The sequence below is a fragment of the Chinchilla lanigera genome, unplaced genomic scaffold, assembly GCF_000276665.1.
Source record: "Chinchilla lanigera isolate Chin_1 unplaced genomic scaffold, ChiLan1.0 scaffold00018, whole genome shotgun sequence".
NCBI classification, from domain to species: Eukaryota; Metazoa; Chordata; class Mammalia; order Rodentia; family Chinchillidae; genus Chinchilla; species Chinchilla lanigera.
In genome coordinates this window covers 27879035-27905585 of record NW_004955419.1, presented here as the reverse complement: position 1 = coordinate 27905585, position 26551 = coordinate 27879035, and the positions used below count along the sequence as shown (strand labels likewise).

The 26551-nt window shown below is 46.0% G+C and overlaps 1 protein-coding gene across 1 annotated transcript in view; it reads left to right on the top strand.

Annotated features, from left to right (window-relative positions):
* The window catches only part of Tmod1 (tropomodulin 1), a 74117-nt gene that overhangs the window by 9955 nt on the left and 37611 nt on the right, over positions 1-26551 (top strand). Inside the window, exon 2 of the mRNA XM_005382850.2 lies at positions 10297-10465. Within this exon, the coding sequence (XP_005382907.1) occupies positions 10346-10465 (120 nt within the window). The 5' untranslated portion in view covers positions 10297-10345. The remainder of the gene's footprint in view (positions 1-10296; positions 10466-26551) is intronic.

The following is a 26551-nucleotide window of genomic DNA, read 5'->3' as shown; positions in this document are numbered from 1 at the left end:
AAAAAAAAAAAAAAAAAAAAAAAAGAACATGTTTGTCGTACAAGTGATTACATTTCTCATGGGGATTTGTACAGGTGAACAGCACATTTTTATTCTTTTTTCACCCCCTCCCCTCCCCTCCCTCCATCTCTTGGTCCCTCTTCCATTTGCAAAAGATCTATCTCCCTATTTCCTTTATTTTGCTCTTTATTTATACTTTGGGTTTGTCATATAACAGAAACCATGTGATATTTAAACTTGTGTGTCTGGTTTATTTCACTTAACATTATGGTTTCAGGGTGCATCCATTTTCCCACAGATGATTCAGGTTTATTCTTTATGGAAAAGTACTACTCCATTGTGTATGAATACCACATTTGCTTTATCCATTCATCTGTTGATGGGCATATACGCTGCTTCCAAGATTTAGCTATTATGAATTGTGCTATAAACGTAGGTATGCATGTATCACTGTGATATGATGTGTTTAATTCTTTCTGGAAGATACCTAGGAGGGAAATAGCTGGATTGAATGGAAGTTCTAGTTTTAGTTTTAGGAAGAATCTGTATGCTGATTTCCATAGTGGTGGTACTAGCTTATGTTCCCACCACCAATGTAGAAGGTTCATTTTTCTTCACAGCCTCACCAGCATTCATTATTTGATTTCTTGGTGACAGCCATTCTTTCTGGAGTAAGATGGAATCTCAGAGGGGTTTTAATTTGCATTTGGCCACTCCACTTTTATTAAAGCAACCCTCACCTTGGCTTTCGGGATGTTGGGTAGGTGGTCACTGGAGACCTACACCTTCCTCCTGGCGGCTTGGCCATGTCCACCATCTGGGGCTGCTGGTCCCGAGACAGCAGGGGACTAGAGGATGGGTAAAGAACCCGGCAATCTGAGCTGTTTCCAGTCTCTCATTTTCCCCTCCACAGAATACACAGCACATATCGTGCTTTCACTGTGCAAAAGAATCCACAGCTCTTAAAGGCCCGAGGCTACCAGTCAGTGAGACACAGCCAGGGATTTTAGTCGGAGCCTACTCGGCCCAGTTTACACTCTGCTCTGTAACCAGGCAAGCGCAAGATGAGGCCTCATCTGTAACAAGGGGCTGGTGGCACAACACAGCACCCCCTCCTCCGAGGACGCTGCATGAAGAAATAGCATGTGTGATGTCCCCCAGGGATCTCCATGTGAGTCTTCTCTCCCCAATTTAATTATAAGCTTCCTGAGAGCTAAAGACTCTACTTTCTGTCTCTCCTACAAAAGCCCCGAATGCTCCGCACATAGTGGATGGTCAGTAAATACTCAGCGAATTAGGCCATAGAAACTGAGATCCAGAGAAGTGAAGCAACTGGCTCAAGATCCTACAACCATTCCTCAACCCAAGTGGGGACTGGCGTCCAGGCCCCCTGCTTCCTGTTCCAGCGCTCCTTCTCACACTGCACAATGGCTGCAAGTTCTAATGACCGAAGGGGCTGGAGATTGCAGTGGGCTTAGAAGTTACTAGGGAGGAAAAGGCCTAGCATGAGTGAAAAGAGGGCAAGTGGCCCAGAGCATTCAGGGAGTATGTCCCGGGAATGGGGCTGGGAAGGGTTACACACCTGTGTAGGTACACAGAACCCTGCTCTCAGAGGGGCTTTGGGCTTGGTCCAATGCTCTTCAGTTACTGCTTAAAATTCTTACTAATTTTCTCTTTGAATTTGTAATTTTAAGTGGAAGCCACTGGATAATGGAGCATGACAGGGCTTAGGACTTCAGCTCATGTGGAGCCTAACGCCTGCTGCCTCTTTGCTTCCTGGATTCCAGTCCCCCTGCCTCTGGCCTCGAAGGCCCTGTCCATTGCTGCACAGGCCCCTGGGGCCCTCTGCCTCCTCTACTACTGGGTATTCTGCTGAAAACTGCTTCAGGGCAAGCTTCTCATCCCCCCTGATCTGGGTCCCCAGTGTCTTAGCCCAGAGGTGGCAGTGCTCAAAGGGATGACATTGCAACCTCTGGCCAGGACATTTGGGACCTGGATTGGGGTGGGTGAAGGATTGTATTCGGGCAACAGCCAGTGGGCAGAGGAAGTGCCTCTGTTCACTTCTCCTCCCCTACCTCTCCAACCAGGGGATGGTGCCCATGGCAAGAGAGGGACATTGGCAGCCAGGGGCTTTTTTGTGCAAGTTCTGAGTCGAAACCCAAGCCACCTGTGTGGATCATTAAATAATAAATTAAAAACAATCCAGAAGACAGGAAAAACCTTATTATTTTGGTACTTTTAATAGTACTTTTTAATTTCCCTTTAAACAAAGGGCCCCATGACTTTATTTTGCATGAGTCCCAGAAAATTCTACGGGCAGTCTTGTCTGGAAGAACCTTTATTTGCAAGGCAAAGTAAGAAGCTGGGTCACCATCAGCAGGGCTCCTTCGGCGGGGCAAGAAGGCCTGGAATTTGGACTTGCTGGCTGGGAAAGCTTGGTTCTGTCATCTGGCTACTGCTCCCTGCCTCTCCCCTTCTGTCTTCCCTATGGACCCCAACACAGGTGATAGCGTGGCCAGGAACATGAAAATCAGGTCTAAATAAAAATGGTAGGTTTTAATAAGCTGGTAAAGTCCCTGCCCATCAGAGGTGTCATTACTGGCATAATTATCATGCCATTTTATTACTTTGATTTCAACTCTAAATGCTGAAGAAGCTAAACTCCCTCTAAACTTCCATGACCCACTTGTCAACCAGTCTTCCACATCCAGGTGAGTGCCAGCTGACTCTTTCCTGTCCATCACAGACCTAGGGTAGGGCCCACTGGTCCACTCTGCCCCCAGAGAGTCTGTTTCCCTGACAACTAAGTTCAGCCCATGGTGAGCACACCCTTCCTGAGCCAGCACAGGCTGTGATGTGATGACCCATGTGACTGCTGCCCTTACCTGGCCGGGGCACAGAGAGACATGGGAGTCAGAGTACCCTCCACTGGCAGGGCAAGCACAGAGCCTGTGTCAGAGCGATGACCAGAGCCTGTGGAGAAGAAATGTGTTTTGAGGGCTTTATAAGTGTTAGAGGGCATGGAAGTGGGACATTCCGGGCTGCAGAACAGCATGAGCTTGAACTAGAACTAAAATTTCGTGAGTGTTCAGGGACAGGTAAACTGTATAGCCCAAAGAGAATAGGCCTGTGGAGGGGATTAGAAGCTGGGGAGGCCTGGTCATGATGGCCTCCACCAGTCATGATGGCCTCAAACCATGAGCAGGAGTTTTCTCTCTGTCAGTGGGAGCTGTTGCCGGTAGTTTGAGCTTGGGAGCAACATGAGAATGATGTTCACCAAGATAATTTGAAGGTTGAGTTGAGTGTGGTCGGGAAGGTAGGCCATCTGAAGCTGAGGACGGGGCCATGGTGATAATGTAGGTAATGAAGGGCAAGTACTGTGAGGAGAGAGAGGCGGGACAGATAAAAGGGAGTTAAAGACCGGATTCCAGCCGCAAAACAACCACTGTGTGATTCTACTCCTGTAAGCTACATAGAGTAATCAAGCCGCTAGAGACAGAAAGAAGAAGGAGGGTAACCCAGGCAGAACAGACAGGTCCTGGGAGTTAGTACGTAATGGGTGCAGAGTTTCAGTGGTGGAAGATAAAAGAATTCTGGAAATGGATGGTGGTGGTAGCACAACCCAAAAACGTACTTAACACCACAGAACTACACAACATGCATGGTTAATGTGATAAATTTTATGTGATGTGTATTTTAGTACAGTGTAAGAAGAAACTATAATGATAAAGAGAGAGGGTTGTCAGGCGTAGGGATTGACAGAGTTGGGGATGGGAGGAGGGGATCTAGGCTAACCTCCAGGTGGTGGCCTGGGTAGCTGACAGGTGGCAGAGGTGCCAGAAGTCAGGTGTGCCAGTTAGGGTTTTTTGCTGACAAAATACCTGAGAAAAGCAACTGAAAGGAGGAGGGGCTTATTTTGGCTCACAGTTTCCACCCACGGTCTGATGGGTCCATTTCTTTTAGGTTGAAACATCATGGTGGAAAGGCATGGTGGAGGGAAGCTGCTCACCTCGTGGCAAGCAGAAAGGAGAGAGAGGGAGAGAAGGACAGAGAGAAAGACAGAGACACAGAGAAAGAGAGAGAGAAACAGACAAGGTCTGCCCTTCAAAAGCATATCCCTAGGGTCCTACTTCCTCCAGTGAGGCCCCCTCTCCACAGCCCATTCAGCTATGAACTCAGCAGCACTGCAGTTAGAGCCCTCGTGATCCAGTCACTGCCCAAAGTCCATAAATTATCAATCCTTCAACACAATAAGCCTTTTGGGGAACATTGTGGATCCCAACCCCGACACCTTACTGAGGAGATGGTGGCATGGCCTGCACTTAGGGCTGGCCATGGGCAGCCTGAGGCACTCCAAGAAGAAGTGCCCAGCAAAGAGCCAGGACTCAGAAAGAAACCCCTCCGTGAGTCACCATCGTGTCACTGACAGACCCCACACAGATAAGAAGAGCACAGAGGAACCGGGCTTCTCCAGGAGACTTAGGAAGAGAGGTCAGAAAGTAGGAGAAAAGCCAAGAGTGTGAGTTCTCCTTCTTGTTTGGCTTCCAGGAGCAGGGACCCATTCAAGGTGCCTCAGTACAGTGAGGGGTCTGGGGAGAGACCCTTAACCTTGTGAGGATCTTGCGGGTACAGGGATTTCATGGGAATCCAGCTTCAGCCATGGCCGTGAGGCCTGAGGGACCAGGGCCTGTGGAGATGCCAGCTTCTCCATTTCTCTCAGACTGTATGAACTGTCTCTCTTCTCTTCACTTCTCACTTCCCCCCATGACCCAAATCAGTGATGTTAGGGGTCGGGTTGTGACCCCCTCCAAATGTACCTGTAAAAGTGATCATATTTGGAAATAAAGTTACTGCAAATGATCATGTAAGAAATAAGGTCCTTATAGCATCCCTAGTCCAGTATGACTCATGTTCTTATAAAAAGGAAATTTAACATAGATATATAGAGGAAAGACAATGAAGACACAGGGAAAATGTCATCTACAAGCTATGGAACGCTTGTAGCAGTCAACACAAGGACAGAGTGCTGAAACAGATCCTCTCTGAGTCCTCAGAAGGAGCTCCCTGTGAACACTGCCTGGATTTTAGACTTCCAGGCTCTGGAACAGGAAGCCAACACATTTCTGTCATTTAACACATTCCCGATGCCTTGAACCAGCAGTAGTACATAGATGGCTTGTAACATCTGATGGGACTTTTTGTGCTGTCTAACACCACCAAGAAATAAAGGGGCTTCTCTGCCCAATTTCCATGCCCCTGCCCTGCCCCCAGGCCGTAAGTCATTGGCTTGCCAATCAATTGACTGCCCTTGAGACAGGCATCCATTCTGTCCAATGAGCTGGGAGCTGAGAGGGTGAGGGAGTATCATATGATACAAATTATGGCTGCCTGAGCGGTGCCCTTTGAAGGAGAGCGGCAGGGAAACAGCTCTCTTGTGAGGAACAGGGGACATTACAGGTGCTCTTGTGTTCCTGAAGCTAAGGAGAGAGATATATTCAGGAGAGGGGTAAACATTAGTGATGAGGGATCATGACATAATATCCCTTTAACCAAAGAATCTCTCAGAAAAAAGAAAAAGGATAAATACATGAGGAAACGGTGTATGAAGGATTAATTCTGTAAACTGATCTTTCTTTGCCCATCTTCAAGATGTTCCTTGGCTGAAATAAGAAGGTGGTATAACTGGAAATTATTCACTTAAACTTGTGACTCAGCTCTTCCTGAACCTGGGGAAATACAATCCATAAATCAAGATGGATGCCGCCTGGTTGCCTCCTTGCCAAGTGTCCCCACACAGGCAAATGCTGGAGGAGCCACTGGCAGAAGTGACCCCTCTACTTCCTGTGAGAGATGTACAAGAGCACTCTGGACTCCAGAAAACCTCTGCAACTTTCCTAATAGATGGCCTCGGACCTTGGCACACTAATATTTACTGTCCAGCCTGCCGAGTTTTACTTCCTGGCACAGCTTGTAAATTCTATTTTTTGATGTTTAACAGAGACTTGAGGCTTTTGCCATGGAGAAGCAAGGTCGGCTGGATAGGTTATAAGTGTAAGATAGACACAAGATTTAGAAGACTTAAATTTGTGAGTGTGTTTTAAATTTATTTGACTGTGGGTAACAGAGGAGCTGTTCTGCTTCGGGAGGGCCATGCTGGGAGCCCCAGCGGCTCGATCACCTCCTTCCTGCTGTCCCTCCACTCTGGGATTCCCAGCTCTCCACCCCTCCAAGGCTTGATCCAATCTTGCCATGTTAAAGATGGATAAGTAAGAGGATCGAGACGTAATATGCGCATAAACCAATACCCCATGGTGAATATGCTAATAAAAAATTTAAAAATAGACAGGAATAAACAGAATCAGAAGAAAGGGCTTGTCCAGGGTTTCAGGGGTGGCAGGCCAGAACCCAGGTGTGTTCATGCCCTGTTCCTCAGATGGCACCTTTGGGCCAGGCACAGGTCTAGGCCCTGGAAACCTGAAGACATATAAGACATAGTCCTCCCGGAGAGGCCTTACAGTCTGATGACAGTGTATGTGTGAGGGAAAGTGGAGGAGCAGTAGACCCTCCAGCAGCAGCAGCAGCTTCACTAGAATAGCTGTCGTGCACTGAGCCCATATGCACCCAGGCTGCTCCCCCATGGCTTGTTAACACTCAGTCCTTGTAACATCCTATGGGGTGACCACTGCTACGCTCTCTCTACACAGACAAGAAAGGCAGTCCAGTGATTTTCAACTTATTTGAGCAGTAGAATCCTCTCCTCAGGGAAAATCTTATAGAGAATTAAAAAAAATTAGGTAAAATCAAAGGTGAGCCTTTCATTTACCCCTTAAGTCCCTTCAGGAGTTTGGGGAAACCTTCACAGAGATCTTCTTTGGACATGGTTTAAAAACCAGCCACGCAATCCAAATCTGTCATTTTACAGATGAATAAGTGGAGGCTCAGAAGAAAAAAGGAATTTAGCAAGTGTCATCTGAGGAATTACCATCACAACTAGCCTTCCACCGAAGTCTTGGAAATCTTAGGCCTGTGCTGTATCCCTGACACCTCTCTTATTAGGAACCAGAGGCCTTGTGTGAACAGTTGTATAGTACAATCTCCTCTACTGTAAGATCGCATTTGCAGTAGGCTCTGTTAGCAAGCTGGTTTCATCTCTTTTCTGCCCTATCCCTTCCCCACCTCCAGTTCCCTAGAACACTGACCACAGCACTTCTGTGTAGAAGCTGCCCCTGTGAGCCAGCTGGATGAGTGTGGCTTGAAGCTGACAGCTTTAGAGTTTACCTTAGGAGTTCTTAGTTCTTCTCAGCTTATTTAATGTCATGCTTCATCACTCTGTAATATTCACAGGACATTTGACACTACAAGGAGTTTTTAAAATCCTATAAAATAGACATTTTAAAAATTTGACAGCACCTGGGAATGCATAAGTGATATATTAACTTTCCTGCATGTGATAAGAGGAGACTTCTTCAGGAAATTGGATGACTGCCCCTCTCAGGGTGGCATTTCTGGGGGTGGCCGCCTGGTCCCCACACCCCCATTTCAGCAAGCCCTAGAGTTGCCACCTACTTCTCTCTCTCTTTGGCTCCTTCTCCAGCTTCTTCTGTCCAAGCTGGATTTGATATGGATTTACTTCTTCGCATTCCCTTGTCCTTACTTGTCAGAGCTCCAAGGTTTGTCTATGATTTTATCTTTTTCTAAGATTTAATTGCAAATCATCTAGAAAGTGAGTCCGCTGGCAAAGATAAGAAGTGTGAGCAGCTCCCAGGATTCCAAAGCTGTCTGGCTTCCCCAGAACTGTGCCCTGGCTGGTCCCATCCATTCAGTGTCCCTTTCTGTGTGGTTTTGAGTTGCTGCCTGGTGTGACCCAGAGGTGGCTGTATGGCTGTGTTTTCCAAACTTTGTTTCAAGAGATTCCAATTTTGGGAGCAGCATCTTAGACATGGTGTTTTGTCAAAAAGATTGAGGAATTCTGCTTGCAACCTATTCCTCTCAGAAACATCCATTGCATAGTTGCACAGCAAAACACCACTTTTCAAATCCTGTGGTCCCAAGTGTTGTGTAGCTTGGTAGAACCTAAAGCCTGTTTAAGTCCATTTTCTAAGAGGTTTATTTAGCTCACAGTTTTGGAAGTTAAAAATCCAAGGTCAGGCAGCCCCATCTGTTGGGCCTCTGGTGAGGGCCCTCCTAGCTACATCACAACATGGCAGATGGCTTCATGGTAGGAATATATATACAGAGAACTTGCATGGAAATACAGGAAGCTGGAGAGCAGAGAGGGCTAGTCTTGCTTTTTTTTTTTTTTTTTATAACAATTCCCTCTGCAAAAACTAATTCATTCCACAAGACCAGCATGAATCCTTCCAGAGTTTAGCACCTCCGGTGACCTAATTACTTCTCACCAGGTCTCACCTCTGAAAAGTTATACCATCACAGCACCACTACACTGAGGGTGAAGTTTCCAGCACAGCAACCTTTGGGGAACAAAGTATATCCAAACTGTAGCAAGCACCAAACTCTTGTATTTTGCAGCCCATTTAAGAGACAGTAGTTTGGAGACTACCCTAGATGTCCCTGTCAGTGGGTCCTGGAAGCCTCTGAGCCCTTCATTAGAATCCATCTTGACCCTAGGATGAAGATGATGGATCCTCTCTCTTTCCTAGTTTCACTTAAGGAACACCAAATTAGGTTGTTTTCCAAGGCGCCTCATGAAGGTTTTTCATCTGTACCAGACCATTGTCAGCTGGTTATGCTTTCTTTGGAAGTAAATGGAAGTGAATCAAAGGGTGTGCGTTTATGGTACAAACACTGTATTCTTTAGGTCTGGTAAAAGGAAGATATAAGACCAAGCCAAGCCATACTTAGAGAAGAGGATGGTACTGGGGTTTCTGTACTTGAGAAGTAACTCGTCCTTATCAAGCCAGCTTGCACATATTCAGATTTCTCCTACAAATGCGCCTCTCCTTAGACTTACATTAGTAAAATCCACTCTCAGCTTTCTGAAGTAGAGTTATTCTGTTAGTTTAATGAACTTTGGTTTTAACTTATTTTAGATTACTTTAATTGTTTCTAACAAATTAAAGGCTTTAAATTGGTCAGTTGTCTTTTCTTAGTTTTCATTTTTCTGTACTGTGAAACAGTCCATTAGTCATTTCACAGATGAGCCATGGGCTGGCTTGCTTGTTTGCATGCAGGTCTAAAAAAACTGCCACGAAGAAGGTAATACTGGTTATATAAGTATGTTAGTCTGACTGTAACAAAATACCACAAATTGAGTGGGTCAAACAATTGAAATTTGTCTCACAGTTCTGGAGGGTAGAAGTTCAAGATCAAGGTGTTAGCAGAGTTATTTCCTTCTGAAGGCCATGAGGAAGAATTAGTTCATGGCTTCTTTTCCAGGTTCTGGCAGGTTGCTGACAGTCTTTGGCATTCCCTGGCTCATAGCAACATCATCCTGACCTCTGTCTGCATCATCACATAGCATTCTTGTGTGCATGCTTGTGTCCAAATTTCCCCTTTCTCTGAGGACACCAGTTATATTGCATTAGGGGCCCATCCTACTCCAGTATGACCTCATCTAAACTTAATTACATCTGCAGTGACCCTGTAGGATTTATTTCCAGTTAAAGTTACATTCTTATTTGCATTGTGGTACCAGGATACTAAAGCACTGGGAGTTAGAATGTCAATATAGGGAGGAAACACAATTCAACCCATTGCACTGATTCTATTCACAGTGTTACATTCCACTCTGCAGTATTTAAGGAAAGGCTGGTGGCCCAGGTCAGGTAGAAGGAAAGATGTGTAAGGAAGGACACACACAGAGGTCATAGAGACTGTGCACAAGCTCATGTTCTCCAAGAGGAGAAGAGCCTGAACCTCCTCAGAGCTGGTGATAAGACAGCAAAGGAATTGGTTTCATGTTAATGAGAAACTTTCTGTGGTGCACACAGCCTAGGGTTGGGGCCTGGGGAGAGGGAGCTAATACAAACCTGGACCCTACCCATGGAAAGCCCAGTGGGAGAAGGATGCGTGAGCTGTTTTGAAAGGTGTGGACCCTCACTAGTTTACTCATAATTCATAGTCATGCCCATTACAGCCAGCCACAATTCATCAAAGCACATGCCCTAAGGACTTTTTTTTATAGAATTAGTCTACCTTGATGTACAATCCCACTGTAGGAATTATCATTCTGGCAATTTGTAAAGCATGTCCAGGTCACCATGTGAATAACAAGCACCCTTTTGCTTGAGAACAAATCTGAGGAGGGCCATTCTAAGATCATTCTCTTCTTGGTAGGTCATCGATCAGCACAGAAACTCAGAAGACAAAGATAAGTCCTTCCACAATGTCCTACAGACGAGAGCTAGAGAAGTACCGTGACCTGGATGAAGATGAAATCCTGGGAGCCCTCACAGAAGAAGAGCTCAGGACTCTGGAAAATGAGCTGGATGAGTTGGACCCTGATGTGAGTGGGTGCTAAGGGGGAACATGTGGTCACAGGAGCAGGGCAGCACCATTACCACCCGGGGTGGGGGAGGGTACCCTGCCAAGGCTGCCACTGCCTTCTTCCTGCCAATGATACTGAATAACTTTGTCTTTGTAGAGATTTTTTTAAAGTGTTGTATTACAGCTCTCCAGAAGAACAGAACCAATAGAATGGTAGGAAAGAAATATATATATATGATTTTGGAGGCTGACAAGTCCAAAGGTCTGCAGTTGGCAAGCTGGAGACCAGGGGATCTGATGATGTAGCGGTCTAATCATAAAACTGGTAAGCTGAAGACATAGGAAAAGCCAGTGTTTCAGTTGGAGCCCAAAAACAGGGGCAAAAAACCACCCATGTCTCAACTGAAGGCAGCCAGGCAGTAGGGAAACACCCCACCCATGAAGGGTCAGTGTTTTTGTTCTATTAAGGCCTTGAACAGATTGGATGGGGCCCACCCCCATTAGAGGCCATCTGCTTTATTCAGTCTACAGATTCACATATTAATCTCATCCACAAAAACCCTCACAGATACAACCAAAATAATGTTTGACCAAATGTCCAGGAACCTGTGATCCAGTCAAGTTGACTCATAAAATTAACCATCACAAGTCTGCCTCTTACCAACCATATCTGTTTCTTCAAACCAGAGTTAATTTCCAAATAAAGGCAGTGACAAGATCATTATTCTGCCAACATGATACAGCCATCCTGTGTATGACAGAAAACACACCAGCCCCTTTCCCAGAAAGGGAGGTAAAATCTTTGAATGGTGTTTATTCTTCTCAATATGCTGCTTCTTAAACACTATGATGGAAAGTTAACAATACTGAAGTACTGTGATATAACGTCAGGATAGCTTATGCTACATGATAGGGGAACAAGAAGAAAACTCAAAGGTATTTTACACACACAAACACGAAGATATTTGCTAGGCACATTATACATGTGTATACATAAGCATGTTCATAAAACAAAGAGGAAATTTTCATGACAACCATGATAGCTTTTATTTCTATAACTGGTCAAGTGGAGATAGCTGGTATTTATAACTCTCTTTCTCCACTATTAATTCTGTATTTCCTTTGTCTTCAGCAAGCTCCTCAGCTAGTTGTGGCTCTGTACCTGGTACAGTGACCTAAACTTTTATTTGAAAGGATAAAAGGATCTGGACCTTTAATAACTTTGCCTAGATTGGGTATATTGTTTTCCATTGGCCTTAATCACAGGACCTCATGACACCAGAGACACCCGACAGGAGCCTCTGAATTCCAAACACAGTCTTCTTTACCTCTGTCGCAGAGAACAGTCTACGTTGCCCTAGGTAGTCAGGGTCAGTGAGCCCCGCCAGATGGTGACTCCCTTCCTGCCTGTTGATTCGGAGGGATGTATTACCCAAGTGGCCAGGTAACAGCCTTAATTTCCTATTTGGCAAAGTCACTGGGCCTCCTGTAAAAGAAAGCATTCCTTGTTTGGAACTAAGACTTCTAGACAAGCAGAGAAGGGAACTGGAAGCAGTAACTGCGCTAGTGGTCACCAGGAGTAATGGTGCATACTGCCGCTCCCATTTCCAACCTGCATTTTTGGACTTGTGAGTCCTGGCCATGGGAAAAACAGCACCACACACTGGCCCCTGATTCGGGGCACATGCAGCCTTCTAGAGATTGCCACAGCCCTGCAGGGTACTGCCTAGCTGGTGCTGTGACTGAGCCCTCAAAAGGCTACTCCACTGTTCTGTCGAGGACATTGCTTCTGGATAGTAGAATTCACCATTTGAGAAAGAAAGGTCTAGTCTTTGATGTTTTATCATTGCATTTCATGTTTTATCATTGCATTTACAAAGTTTAATGCTCAGGGTTTGCCTCTGCAGTCAAAATACCCAGCATCAAGAGCAGGGTTGTGTGCTGTTCGGCCAGTAGTGCTAGAGCCCCAAGCAACACCAAGGAAGACATTACCAGGGGTCTATTAGAAAGGTCTTCATCCCAGGTTCCCAGATCCATGCCTGGCACAGAGAAGGAGACAGTAAATGCTACTGAATTCAGTATATTTCCATTTGATAGTTTTTGAATTAAAAATGGGAGATTTCATGCCTTTAAAGAAATAATCATGGCTTGACTGTCATCTGACAGTGATCCACAGGGAAAACAGTTCTTCAGGGCATTTCACCAGACCACAAATAATCACTGCTAAGGCACGGGGAGCACACATCAGCAGAAAAAAATACAAGATTAGGAGTTAAATGTCCTACTTCCAGCCCTGGTCCTGTCTCTGAGACTCTGTGTGACCTTGGTTTATTTGCTATCCTTCCTTAAGCTTTGGTGTTCCACCTAAGAAATGATGGAGTTGTCCCTTTCAGGACTAAGCTTCCATTAGGTTACAACCTGGTCTTATTTCCAGACTTGATGAAGTGGCTTCTTTCCAGATATCTCAGAACCCTTGTTTAGGAGCTGGGTCCGAGAACTGGTGGGATGACAACTCTTTCTAGCAGTGAGTCCTTGTCTTGCTCTTCCTGACCTTCCCCTGCTCAGGTGGAAGGCAACAGTTTCCTGGTAAGGCTATGCAAGTTGCTGGAAGGTGGCGTTGCTGGAGAGAGCTGTGGGTCCCTCCTCCTTCCCCTGCCTCGCCTCTTCCTATTAGCCTGTTTCAGGGAAACAAGCAGTAGAGACAAGGAACAATCAAGCATCTGCTTTTTTTTGGCTACAAAATAATTCTGCTCTAATTTTTCTTTCTATTGCTGTCGCATAGAATGACAAGAACAAACAAAAGTGAGAACAAAAGGGACATGTGGCTGCTTCTAATAAACTCTATAAACATAGCTCAGGTACCTGCCCAGCCCCAGGTCCTGTGCTGGGTCCCAGCAGGGAAGCTTGGCAGGGATGCTGCCCAGTGGGAGCTCAGGGTATGGGGAAGTGCATCCTAAATGCAACAGACAAGTTCGCTCAGAGAGAGCCCAGCTTCTTATGGGAGGAGGCTGCATGGGGCAGGTGATGTTGGAAGCAGGCCCGAGAATTTCCTAAGTCAAGAAAAACAAACAAAGAAAGAACTCCAGGCCCAGTGAAGTTGTCCTGCAGAGCAGGCCATGAGTGCTGCCCTGTCGGGAAGATACCTGGGGAGAAGGAATCTCTGAGATTTTTGAGCAAGGTTAAAGGCAACTGGAAAGTGGTGTGGGGCTCAGCAATGGGAGGGAGGCACAGCGGACAGAAGTTAGACATTTCTCAGTGGTCTGGGAGCCCTCAAGGGGCAGTGACTCAGTGTGGGCTTGGTGTCTTCAGAGCTGCTCCTGGCACCAAAGGGAGAGGCTTGACAGGTGCCAGGGATTAGGGGGGAAAATAGCAGGGGTTCACGTGGGAGCCCAAGTGTCCATGTCCTTCCCAGCTGGCTGTGTGTACCACTTTTTCTGAAGCTGAGGAAAGGCCTCGTCCCTTTCCTGCCATGCTGCAGAGAAAGAGGAGGAGGAAGAGCAGTGTGGGGCCCAGGCCCTTCAGGCTGGCCTGGTCTGCCCTTTTGTGCTATTGGAGTTGTCCTGAGCCCCTGGACGGGGCCAGGTTAGATGAGGCTGTAGTTGCAAATGGACATGTAGTGACAGGGATCAGAGCCCAGTTTCAGAGGGAGGAGGGAGCCCCCTCCGCACTGAGAGTGTGGCCACTCAGGATTGTGCGAACGTCCCAGCTGGGAGCTGTGTTTCATCCCTAAACTCTCACAGGGTCCCCACACCAAACACCAGGCTCCATGCCCTCAGCAGCAAATTCCCAGGCCCCTGTACCTCACACACAGGCAGCTCTGCTGCCCGGGGGAGGAGCAGAAAGAGGCTGCTCTGCTGGTGCCCATGGAGGGACAGGGCATCAGAGTCTTCAGTTGCTGTCCAGCTGGCCTAGAGTCACACGGCAGTGTTTGAGAGTCAGACTGCACACAGGATTCAAAAAAACGTGCGCAAGCCCCCTCTGGCAGGGGAGGAGCAACTGTGCGGACGGGTCTGAGGGCAGGAGGGAGCCATTTGAGACCTGGGATTCTTAACTCCTGGAGTTTCCAAAGTGACGTTCTCAAAGACCTTTTTCTGCCAGTTCAAGGCAAGGAAAAGAAACCAGAGACACGGTGGGTTTTCTGTCTCAGCCACACAATTGGTCCCTTCACTGAGATCAGCTGTTACCTGATTTGCAAAACAGTACGTGCCTTTCCAGAGCCAGTGGGGCTCCCTTCTTCCTGGGAGCACAACATTCCAGCTCCAGTTTCACCAGCGGCCCACATGGGCCCAGCTCTGAAACTGTAGCTCTGGGAGAGGCCGAAGGTATGCAGATCGCGCAGGGGGAGCGGGCGGTAAATGTTCAGCCCCCTCCCCGCATCTGACCAGTCAGGAACCCAGCTAGAGAGGGGAAAGGACTTGCTTCACACTCACCCAGCAGAACCAGTGCAGAGCCTCGGGACCCTGTGCCCGGGCCACTGGCCTCTGTTCACTTCACTCTCTTCCTGCATCTATTTTTGTGCCCCAGTTGCTGATATGGCACTTTTGACACGCAGGCACTGTGCTCAGTGCTTTGAAGACATAACTCACATAACTGTCATTACGATCCTATGAAGCAGGCACTCTTGTCACCCCTATTCTACAGGTGAGGGTGCGGGTGGAGTGACTTATCCCACAACTAGGCAGTGCTACAGCCACAGCCTGGTTCTAGAGTCACGTCATAGCCACCCTGCTCGAAGTCTTGATGGGCATCTTCAGGAAGGGCTATAGGGATGCTCTGTGTCTGTGGTTCTAGAAGCTTTTGTCAGAAAAAATCACCTCTTGCTTGAAGGAACCTGAGGCCGAAGCCCAGGTCCCACGCTGTCTGCTCTGGACTTAGGCTTCTGCTTTTCCCTCTTTGGACCTGTTTCCCTGCCCGTCCAATGCACTCACTTGGCCCAGTTGGTCCCGGATACCTCCGGCTGTACGTGTGATATCCCAAGCTGTTCCTGGCTGACTTCTTACCTGAACTCAGCAAACTCTTCAGAGGGGATACTTTTTGGTTATGCAATTGTTAAGCCCCGGGTCATGTGACAGAGTGGAGTACGAGAGGTTGGAAAACAATTCTGTTTGCAGCAGAAGAGTCCAAACTTGTGCACATTTTTAAAAAAAAAGTCCCTAAAACTTTCACTCTGGAAGAACTCGAGCTTATCATGAGATTGTTGCCCTTGGACTCCCGCGGGAAAGGAATGCTTCATGTGCTAAAAGTCTCTGCTGCTGACTGATTCCCTGGAGGAGCTCCCCTTTCTCCTCTCTCTGGAGTTAAGTGGATGCAGCTCTGAAGCAGAGCCAGCTCCTCCATTCAGACTGCCTTTGTGCTAGGCAGGGGGGAAATCAGGCAATGCAGGCAATGCACAGAGAAGTGTGAGAAAAAATGTGCTGGAGGTGAACCGTGGATACCTAACATTTACTGGGTAAAGCCCTACATGGATTATCTTATTTAATCCTTTCAGAGGGTTCTGGGTTTAGCTCCATTTCTAAGATGGGGAAACAGGCTTAGAGAAAGGAATTGACCTGTCCAGGATACAACCTGAGTACCTGGACAGCCATAGCCAGGTCGTCTGTGCAATTAAGCCACACTCCTGTAAGCATGTGTGGAACCCATCCCTGAAGGGCCCCAGAGAACAGATTAGAATTGCCTGCAAACTAGTTTTCTGTCCAACTGGATTTTGAAGTTGTTACGTTATGTTCATCATAAATATTAGCCTTAACAAAAAGAAATTAAGAATCCACCAACACAAAGACTTTATAAATATTGCTTGTTTAATGAGGCTTTGGGGAAATATTTTTTAAATGCTTTCAGTAAAAGGATCCACATGCTTGCAGAGAAGATAGGAGCGTAATCTCAACCTTACAGTGGAATCAGATCCTAAGAATTTATTTTAAAGTCAGCCACTGGGAATCTGTGACACAATGTAGTCACAGGAACAACAGTGGGAAATATCAGACTCTCTGCAAAGCCCAGGTAATAACAACTGTTATTCTCTACTGAGATGTTCTCAGGCCACATGCTGTGCTGTGCAATTTATGGGCATCGTCTCATATGTTCTCCACCATGAGCCTATAAATTGATCCTCATAGGCTGGGGCTCATGCCATTCTATAGATGAGATTGTAGGCTAAGGGTGCCAAGAATCACACAACTATTAAGTGATGGGCTACATTCAGACAGACCCTGCCTTTCTTAGGCCATGTTTCAAGGGTTTTGAAAACAAGGGGCCACAAGTTGCAAGAAGAAATGATGAAAGAGAAAACCTAAAACTATGGACTCTTAGGGCTACAAGGATGCTTAGAAACCATCTCAGCCAGACAAGGAATAGGCAGAGAGGCCCAGATTTCTGGAGTCTTTCCTGGATGTGTGTCATTCACTTGGTGCTTTATGTCTCTCACTGAACCCTCAGACCAGTTCTGTACCTGTTACTTTTTAGTGATAAAAATCAAAACAATGACAAGGCTGAAGCTGAGAGGAGTGAAAGGATTTGTCCATGGTCTCCTAACAGGTCAGCCAGAGCATGGGGCCCCATCAGACTCCACAGAACCCATACTCCCCCCCACACCATACCCCAGATGGGATCCCATTAGACATAGGGATCTCCTGGCCATCCTGGAAGCCGCCAAGTTTGGTGCATGGGACTGTAGTTCTTCCTTGTAACACAAACCGGTGGAATCACAAGCTCAGGACAGAAGTAAACAGTTGAGATGGAAAGAAATAAATCTCTCCTCTAAAAATAGGCACTCATCCTTAGAAACACTGCTGGCCAGCGGTACACAGAGCCGTGGATGACCCGGTGGGGCTCAGCAAATCAGGCTAGGGCTCAGCATGTCTCCACCCAACCCTTGACACCTCCACACCCCTACCTGCACTCTGCTCCCTTTCTCTAGCACCCCTCCCTCTGCCTCTGCTGCTGAGGGTCCTGAGACCTGGGGCCCTTCACTTCTCAGGTCTAATCTTCCCATTTCTCCTAATCCTAATCCTAACCGCAACCCTAGCCCCACACCTGTCCCTGTGGAATCTTGCTCTTCCTCCCCTCTATTGGCACCTGCCTTATTCTATGGGCACTGAGCCCCTTTCCTTTTGATTTCAACATTTTTAACAGGGAACATTTTAAACGTAAAGACAACTGAATAGCCAGTTGTGATGGCAGCATTCAGGAGGCTGAGGCAGGAGGATCACCATGAGTTTGAGGCCAGCCTGGGCTATATAAGTGAGTTCAAGGCCAGCCTGCACTACATAGCAAGACCTCCTCTCAGAAAACCCTAGAGAGAGAGAGAGAGAGAGAGAGAGAGAGAGAGAGAGAGAATAGAATATACCTATGTTCCTATCATCTAGATATAACGAATGTTAACATTTTACTTTATTTGGTTCAAATCATCCTCAGAAAGAAAAGATATTACTATAGATGAAGTCTGAACCCTGTCTTCTCACCCCTCAATCTATTCCTAGCTTTTTCCACCCTCTGGGCACTTCCTACCTGCGAGGCCAGCGAGAGTGCATTTATTACCAAAGAAAGGGGGACTTGATATCAAGGTCTATTTGGAGTCCATCACTCTGGGTTTGTCAGTTTAATGGCCTTATATTCTGCTGTATCAAAAGCCCAGGTGTAGAGTAAGAGCATGTTGGCAGGAATTTAATCAGTTCCAGGCCCCCGAAGAAAGCATTATAAGGGCCTTATTCTCCAGCTTGGCATTTGCCAAATCCCCATCAGTGAGCCTGGTCCCATCCTGCTCACTTGCACTCTGGCACCTTTCATAATGTGCTCCGTCTCTCAGACTTGCTTGGGCACCACAGTTGGTGGCCAGAAAATAGCTCAGAACAGCAGGGATGATGTGGAGGCAGGATGTCCAGATCATACTGGCCTTTTCCCAGCTGCAGCATCGGTGCTCTGAGACGGTGGGAAGTTCGTAGCACCCCGTGTTTGGTGCTGGGACTCAGAGAAGGCTAAGGTATATCCCAGCTAGATGGTGGGCCTCCCAGTCTCTTCAGAACGAGATACAGTATATCCGTTATATACAAGCTGGCAGGATGCCTTGGGCAGTTTAGAAAGAGAATCACTGGATCCATGTGTGAGAACTGCAGAGGCCCAACAGACAGGTACCCAAGGAAAAATGAATGCAGAGGAAAAGGTAGGCAGAGGGCACTATAGGCAGACAGCACAGCCTGAGCAAAGGCTTGGCGGTGTGTGAGGAGGGGGCGCGGTTGTGGAACATGGAAGAACCAGTGGGGCTATGACAGACTGCTGAAGAAGGGAAGAGAGCAGGGGAGGCAGGCAGAGGTAGGTTGGGGTCAAGTCCTTAAGAGCTCTCTGCTGCCTGCCTGGTGAGTGTGGTCGTGATTCTGCAGCCTTCGCAGTTGTTGAGCGTGTTGGGGAGTGACGTGGGCCGATGTACTGTGCTGAACTCTGGCTGGCTACTAGCAGGGAAGGAAGTGGAGGGGAGAGGGCCGAGGCTGGGAGACCAGCCAGGAGGCTGCTCTGATGGTCCCAGCAGGAGACACAAGGGTTTGAAAGAGGGTGATGACCAGGGGCGGAGACTTGTCAGAGCCCTGCAGCCTCAGAATGACCATCACTCCTGCCCCAGTAAGTGTTGCCCCCACCATCTCCCAGGCTCCTGCTTTGCTGCACTTCTGCTTTCCCTGTAACACGTCCTCTCCTCTCCTCCTTTGCTATCTCCTCCCTGGGCACCAGGAGACCCAGGGCTGAGTAAGGTGCCAGATGTGTTCGTACCTCTCCTCCCCAGCTGTGAGTTCTCTGGAGCGGGGATTGCACGTCCGTTGTCTCAGGAAGCCCAGTGCCCAGCACCACAGGTACAAGAAACATTTTCCCAGTGCATAGTGCAGAAAAGCAGGGCGAGAGAAAAACAGGGGAGGGAAGGCTTGGTCTTCCTTGTGCCACAAATGCCACAGAGAGACAAAGTACGCTGTTGTCACCAGTAGCTCCCCACAAACCAGTATGGAATTTAGGCTGCAGTCGGATGTCAGCCTCAGGGCCCCATGAAGTCTAGCGAAGATGAGTTTTGCCAGCCCTGGAGAGAACGTGAACATAGCAGCGGGCCCAGAGTGCCTGTGTTTGGCATGTGGGGGTGGGGGTGGGGGAGTTGTGTCTGGAGAGAAAGGGGCTCTTCAGGAAGATGTCGTGATTGTGGGGCATGCGTAGGCTGGCCCTGCCGCCCTGCTGTGGTAGACGGATCAGAGGAGGGCAAGTGTCCCAGATGCTTGAAGTGAATGGTTTGAAACAGGAGAGAAGAGTCAGGGGTAGGAGGAAGCTTGAAGATGTTAAGCCACCTCTATCTCACTCTCCCCAGAACAGCAGTCTGTGCCCCCATGCCTCAGTTTCTCCTTGTGTAGACAGAGACTAGTGTGATAAGAACACAGGCTGGGCTTCAGCAGGAGAGGACTGGGGCTCATGCCGGGCCACATCTGGTTTCCAGGATCTATTCCTAGAGGAAGGCAGTCAGGAGGGCTGAACATTTGCCAAGGGATGGAAGTCGCTAGTCCTGGGCGATCAGACATCGCGTGACCTCGGGCAAGGCCTCTTTCCTCCCTGGCACTGGATGCTGGCAGCATCCAACACAGAGGCCATACCACTGCTCCAATCTCTTCTAAATAGGCGTGGTCCCATCACAGCAGAGGACCCCAGCACTCCTGCCGCCCAACCCGAGAGAGGCACGTCTTGCATCTCCTTACTCCTAGACATAGCCGACTTATTTGCGAAGAGCAATAAAATCACTTATTTTTTGTTACTATGGAGAATTGGGTCAAGGGATATTTTATGTACAATTAGCCACCCGTCTAAAGATAGCTGTGTTGATCTTGAGCATGCTAATTATATACAGGACCATCTGTATATAAAACCAGGCTTCCTGGTTGAGTGGCTATCCAGCTATGACTTCAGCTTTCTAAGCCTCATTTTCCCCCAAATGAAAAAGTTGACCTAGTTGATCTCTTAGGCCTTTGTCACTCTGAATTGTTAGCAGTCTGTGGTCCTTTTAATACACTGCACTGTGCGTGTGCGCACGCGCACACACACACACACACACACACACACACACCCTTGAACAAACTCACAGTGGTTCTAGCCAGGACGGCTGCTCACATAGCCCTCACTATCTATAGCAATGATAATTGTTCAGGAACTTGATATGTAGCCTTACTGGCATCTGCTTTGGGGTGTGAGATCCTGAACAGCACAGTTAAGGGTCTGTCAAAGTTTCCATTGTCTTTTGGACAACTGGATCACGGAGCATGGAGGTGACCCGCCAAGCTGTACATCTGAACTTTAATGTTTAACTACTGAAAGAAGTCACCATTTATAAAATTAGAAGTAGGGAACTATAGGAAATGTTGCCTAATTTTTTTCCACTATGATTATTCCAAGAGCATATTAAACTGTGTGTTTCTATAGTTTAAAAACCTCTTAATTAAAAACCCATACACTGTGGTACCTTGGTTCATGAACTTAATTCTTTCTATGTTCTGGTCACAGAATTCTTTTTTCCCCCGTTTTTCTTATTTTTTATTTTAAAGAAAATAAAAATAAGAAAAAACATTAAAAATGATACAGAATTTCAAAACAAGATGACCAGAAATCAGCAATGGTGCTATATTGCATATTGTTATCTTCAAGATAGTTGTTCAGTTTACTAGACATAAGCATGCAAAATTGGCCAAAAAAATTAAGCATGACTATGACTTACAATAAACCAATAGAAATTAGTAGTACAATTATCTTAGCTATCTTGTGTGTGTGTATACATATATTTTTTCCCTTCCTTCTTTCTGTTCTGAGTTCCCTAGCAGTTTCTTTCCCTTTTACAACATCTATTGTACCTTTCAGATTTTATTTACTCTTTCAGTTTCTTACACTAAGGAGACAATATGATGTTTACACTTGTGGGTCTGATTTATTTCACTTATGAATATAGTCTCTAGTTGCATCCATTTACCTATAAAAAACCCGAGTTTATCCTTCTTTATAGCTGAGTAATACTCCATTGTATAAAAATACCACATCTTTTTTATCCATTCCTCAGTTGATGGGCATTTGGGTTGTTTCCAAGATCTAGCTATGACAAATTGTGCTGCTGTAAACTTGGGTGGACATATATCTCTGTGGTATGATGTTTTCAATTCTTCTGGGAAAATATCCAGAAGGGGAATAGCTGGATCAAATGGGACCGCTAATCCTAGTTTTATGAGGAAACTCACCACTGATTTCCACAGTGGTTGTAGGAGTCTACACTCCCACCAGCAGTGGAGAAGTGTTTCTTTTTCCCCACAGCCTCTCCAGCATTTGTTATTGGTTGATTTCTTGATGATAGCCATTATTTCTGGGGTGAGATGGAATCTTGGGGTTGTTTTAATTTGCATTTCCTGAATGACCAATGATGTTGAACATTTTTTTATATATTTATTTGACATTTGCATTTCTTCATTGGAGAAGGGCTGATCACAGAATTCTTTCCATGATTCTGGTTACAAACTGTTTCTCCAGCCCTGTGTCCGATGTGGGGCAGAATACCCAGTATTTGTGGAATAAATGAATGAATATTTTACTTCCTCTGCCTGGCATTTCAGTCTAACTTACATTGGATGAGGCAAAATGGGAGTCCATAGGGGGCCGAATCTGATTTGTAAATGTGTTTTATTTCCCCTGAAGATTGTTTTGAAAATGTTTGGGCTACGTGTCATATTTTTAAATCAAGAGATTTCACATATGAATAAGCAGATCTACTAATACCACCCACCTTCCTACATGTCAACAATTCACTGAAGATGGGTTGTGTGAGGGCACAGAAGCTCCAGTAGAACAATCCCCACTATCCCTAGTGTCTGACAGCTATAATTTTAGGCTAAGATCAGAGATGATCAGATATACCTGCTCCTTAAAACACTCATTTTTCTGTCAGATAATGAGATCAGCTGGACATAAGTCTCTGTCCTCCCCCTAGAAGTAAATTTCCAGTTGTGTGTAAGGATACGAAGATTTTCTGAGTTTTATATGCAAAGCTCTTTCCCAAATCACAACCAACCTATCTTTGTGGTAAGGGTGACGTGTGACAAAAGCCCATGCTTATGACTCTCCTAAAGCAGAAGATGACTACTCTGACAGAACCAGGTTGACCTGTCCCTTTGAACTCATTGTATAGAAAGTGCTTGTCCAGTGGATTCATCTTTTGCACATTTTAAGATTAGGACAATGAGCTAAGTACAGTGGCACATGCCTGTAATCCCAACTACATGGGAAGTTCAGGTAGGAGGATCATGAGTTCGAGACCAGCCTGGGGAACTTAATAAGACTTGTCTCAAAATAAAAACCAAAAAGGGCTGAGGGTGTAGATCAGCGGTAGGACCCCTGCCTACTATGTAGGAAGCCTTGAGTTCAATCCCCAGTATTGCAGTGAGGTGGGGGATTTACACCCATTGCCTATCACTTCCCCTCCCATCTTTCCCAACTGTATTAGTAATTTCAGGCTGCGGCTATAATAAAATGCCACACACTGGGTGTCTTAACCATTAGAAACTTACTTTCTCACAGCTCTGGAGTGTGGAAAGTCCCAGATCAGGGCCTGGCAAGGTTAGCTTCTGGCAGAGGACATCTTCCTGGGTTCTCACTGGTGGCTGCCTTTTGACTGTCCTCTCATGGCAGGTGGTTGGGAGGAGGATGCTGTTCAGCAAACTTTTAAGAACACTAACCCTATGGGCTCAGGGCTCTATTTTAATGACCTCATTTATCCTGAACTACCTCCTTATGGGCCCTGTCTCCAAATACAGTCACACTGGGATTAGGGCTTTAGGATGCGAAAGGGGGTGAGGATGACACAGTTGAGTCCGTAGCAGCAGCCCCAGGCAACTACTAATCTACTTTCTGTCTCTGCAGATTTTACCTTTCTGTTTCTTATAAATAGAATCATATTATACGTGGCCATTTGTATCTGGTTCCTTTCACTTACAATGTTTTCAAGGTTCATTAATGTTGTAGTTCTTTGTTCCTTTTAATGGCTGAGTAATATTCATTTGTGTGACTCTGCCACATTTTGTTCATCCATTCACCAGTTGATGGACATTTGATTCGCTTATACCTTGGGCCATTATGAGTAATGCTGCTCTGAGAATTCATGTAACAAGCTAAGTGCAGTGGCACATGCCTGTAATCCCAGGCATGGGAATATATGTTTTTAATTTTGCTTTACCTGCAAGAGCAATTTCCAAGTCATGCGGGAAATCTATGTTGAGCTTTTTAAGAACCTGATGGACTCTATCCCCCAAAGGGTCCGTATCATTTTACATCCTTCTCAGCAGTGTATGAAAGTCCCAGTTCCTCCACATTCTTGCCCACCCTAGGCAATATCTATGCTTTTTATGATGGCCTCCTAGTGGCTGGGAGGCATCTCTCACTTTGGGTTCCACTTGCACTTCCCTTATAGTTAGCAATGCTGAGTAGTTTTTCTTGTGCTTATGGGACATTTTTATTTGTTCTTTGGAGAAATATCTGTTCAGATCCTTTGCCCATTTTCAAATGGGGTTATTTACCTTATGGAGTCATAAGTGATATTTATGTATTCTGGATACTACACTCTTATCTGTACCATTTAAAATACTATGTTTTCTTCCAATCTGTCTCTTCACTAGTGTCCTTTGAAGCACAGATGTTTTTAATTATGATGAAGTCCAATGCATCTATTTTTTCTTTTGTTGCTTATTGTTTTTGTGTTATATCTAAGAAACCACTTTATTCTGCAGAGTCACTATGATTTATGCACGTGCTTTCTTCTAAGAATTTCATACTTGTAGCTGTTATGTTTAGGTCTTTGATCCATTTTGAGCTAAAATTTATATATTTGTGAGATCACATGCTGTTTTTGAAAACAAGTTACAGTAGGAATAAGAAATTTTTAAAATAGGCAAATTCTTTGATTTTAATTGAGAATGATGTAAGATTTCATTAATATACCATTTAATGGAAAGAAAATAATCTCTGGCTCCTAATGAGCCTGACATGCTCAATATTTACTTTTAAAAGCTGCTGAACTACAAGTTGTCAAAAAACACTTTTCAGGCCCAGGGTATAGCTCAGTGGCACAGCGCTGCCTGGCAAGTGTGAGGTCCTGAATTTGATTCCTTGTAGAAAAAAAAAAGTTTTCATATTTTTGTATTATCAAAGATTAACTTGTTTCAACAAATTGTAAATAAAAGGTGTATCTTAAATGTTATGTAAGTAACATTTTTTAAATACATTAGACACTTCTTTAGTTCCCTATTATACTTACGTGGCTTTTGTTCAATGCGTTAGTTCACAGTCAGGGGTGACCTTCCTCCTCAGAGGACATTTGGCAGCATTTAGGGACATTTTTGGTTGCCACAACTGGGGAGATGGTGCTACTAGAATCTATGAGGTAGAGACCAGAGAGGCTGCTAATATCCTACAGTGCTCAGCACAGCCCCCACAAGGACATGTCCAGCACAAGACGCCACTTGTGCTGAAGCTGGGAAGTCCAGCTTTATCTAAATCAATCGCCTCTACCAGCTAGATTCCAGAAGCAATGCCACGGATTTCTTTCATCACAGTACTGAGCCTTTTAGGGGCCAGAATGTGCCCCAGCCCCTTAGTGCCATCAAAACCCTCTATGGTGACAAAAATCTTGGGCATTCCCTTGAGGGGCCCCTTGAGAAAACAGAAGCACTTGTTTTCAGGATTTAATTCATTGTGTATTTGTGCATTTGGGTTTTGTAAATTTTAAAATATATTTGGATAATGTATTCCCTATTACCTACGTCTCTGGGCAGCCAGTCTCTTGTTTAAGTGCGTTTTATCTGGTTATGTAACAGCAGTAATGAGGAGTCATTATTCTTGGTGTTCACTACAGCAGGCACGGGGCTGAGCCCTCTTCCTGAGTTCTCTAACTTAATTTCCTCAAAAGTCTATAAGAAAGTGACTATCTTCATTCACATTTTACCGCCATGGAACCTACCGCACCATATTAGGGGACTTGTCCAAGATCAGATAGCTGTATCATTATTACTCCATGTTGAGGCTTAGGCTAATGCAGGGTCAGCTGTGACGTGCAGTCATGTCACAGAGAGGCTGGAGTATTCACTGTGGGTCCTGTAATCACGTCCACGCATTTGCAGGGCAGTGAGGTAAGCTTTCATTTACTTGTGCCGTACCAAGTGCTCTGCAATGGCAGAGAAGGAAGAACACATACAGCCAGCGTCGTCTAACTTTGTCCACAGAAGCGTGACTCATCCAGGAGCATCACCGTCCTGGTCTACCTGTCATGGTGGACAACAGCTTAAGGAAAGTTGGCGTGTGCCAGGCTTCACTTGCATTCCTTGTACTCAACCCCGAATCAGTCAAGACTTGATTTTCTCCTATCTTCTCATTGAATGCTCCAGTTCTCAAATGTCTGTCCTGACTGGGGCCCTAATCACACTTCGCATATTCCAGCACCAGACCTCAAGCCCCTTACCTTGACCTTGCACTTTGTGGGCCCTGGTCACCAACAGCCCTCCCCAAGGTGGGTCATGCCCCACTTTCCCCATTTGCAGCCACTACTGTTCCTTAAGTAGCAGTGTAGGGTTAGACAATGGGAAAACATCTCACAAGAATCCCACACTCACTGACTAGTCCTGTCTCCCTCCCTGGCTTCATGCCTCAGGGCGCCAGGCACACAGCCGTCTCCATATGCCTCTTTTCCCTCTCCAAGGGGTCTGTAGAAGAGGGTTTGGGGAGAGTGGGAATGATGGAACATAGGCATTTTGGTGCTATCAAGATTTGAGATAGAATGACTCTCCCATTTAGCCAATTTGAGGGTACAGCAAGAAGTTGTGTACCTGCCGGTATGCTGCTGCTGTAGTTCTCCAAGTGCCTGGGACAGGAGGAGCACAAAGAGTAGAGACGAAGATTCCCTCTTCCCCAAATCTGAGGAGGGACCCTGGTTTTTTTCTCTGAAATTCCTCGGGCGAGTCTTTTCTTGCTCTGAGCCTCAGTTTCTCTTCGAAGGGAAGATGTATACATTAGACGATCTCTAAACATCCTCATAGCTTTGGCTCTTGAAGGTTCTGGGAGCTGAGTT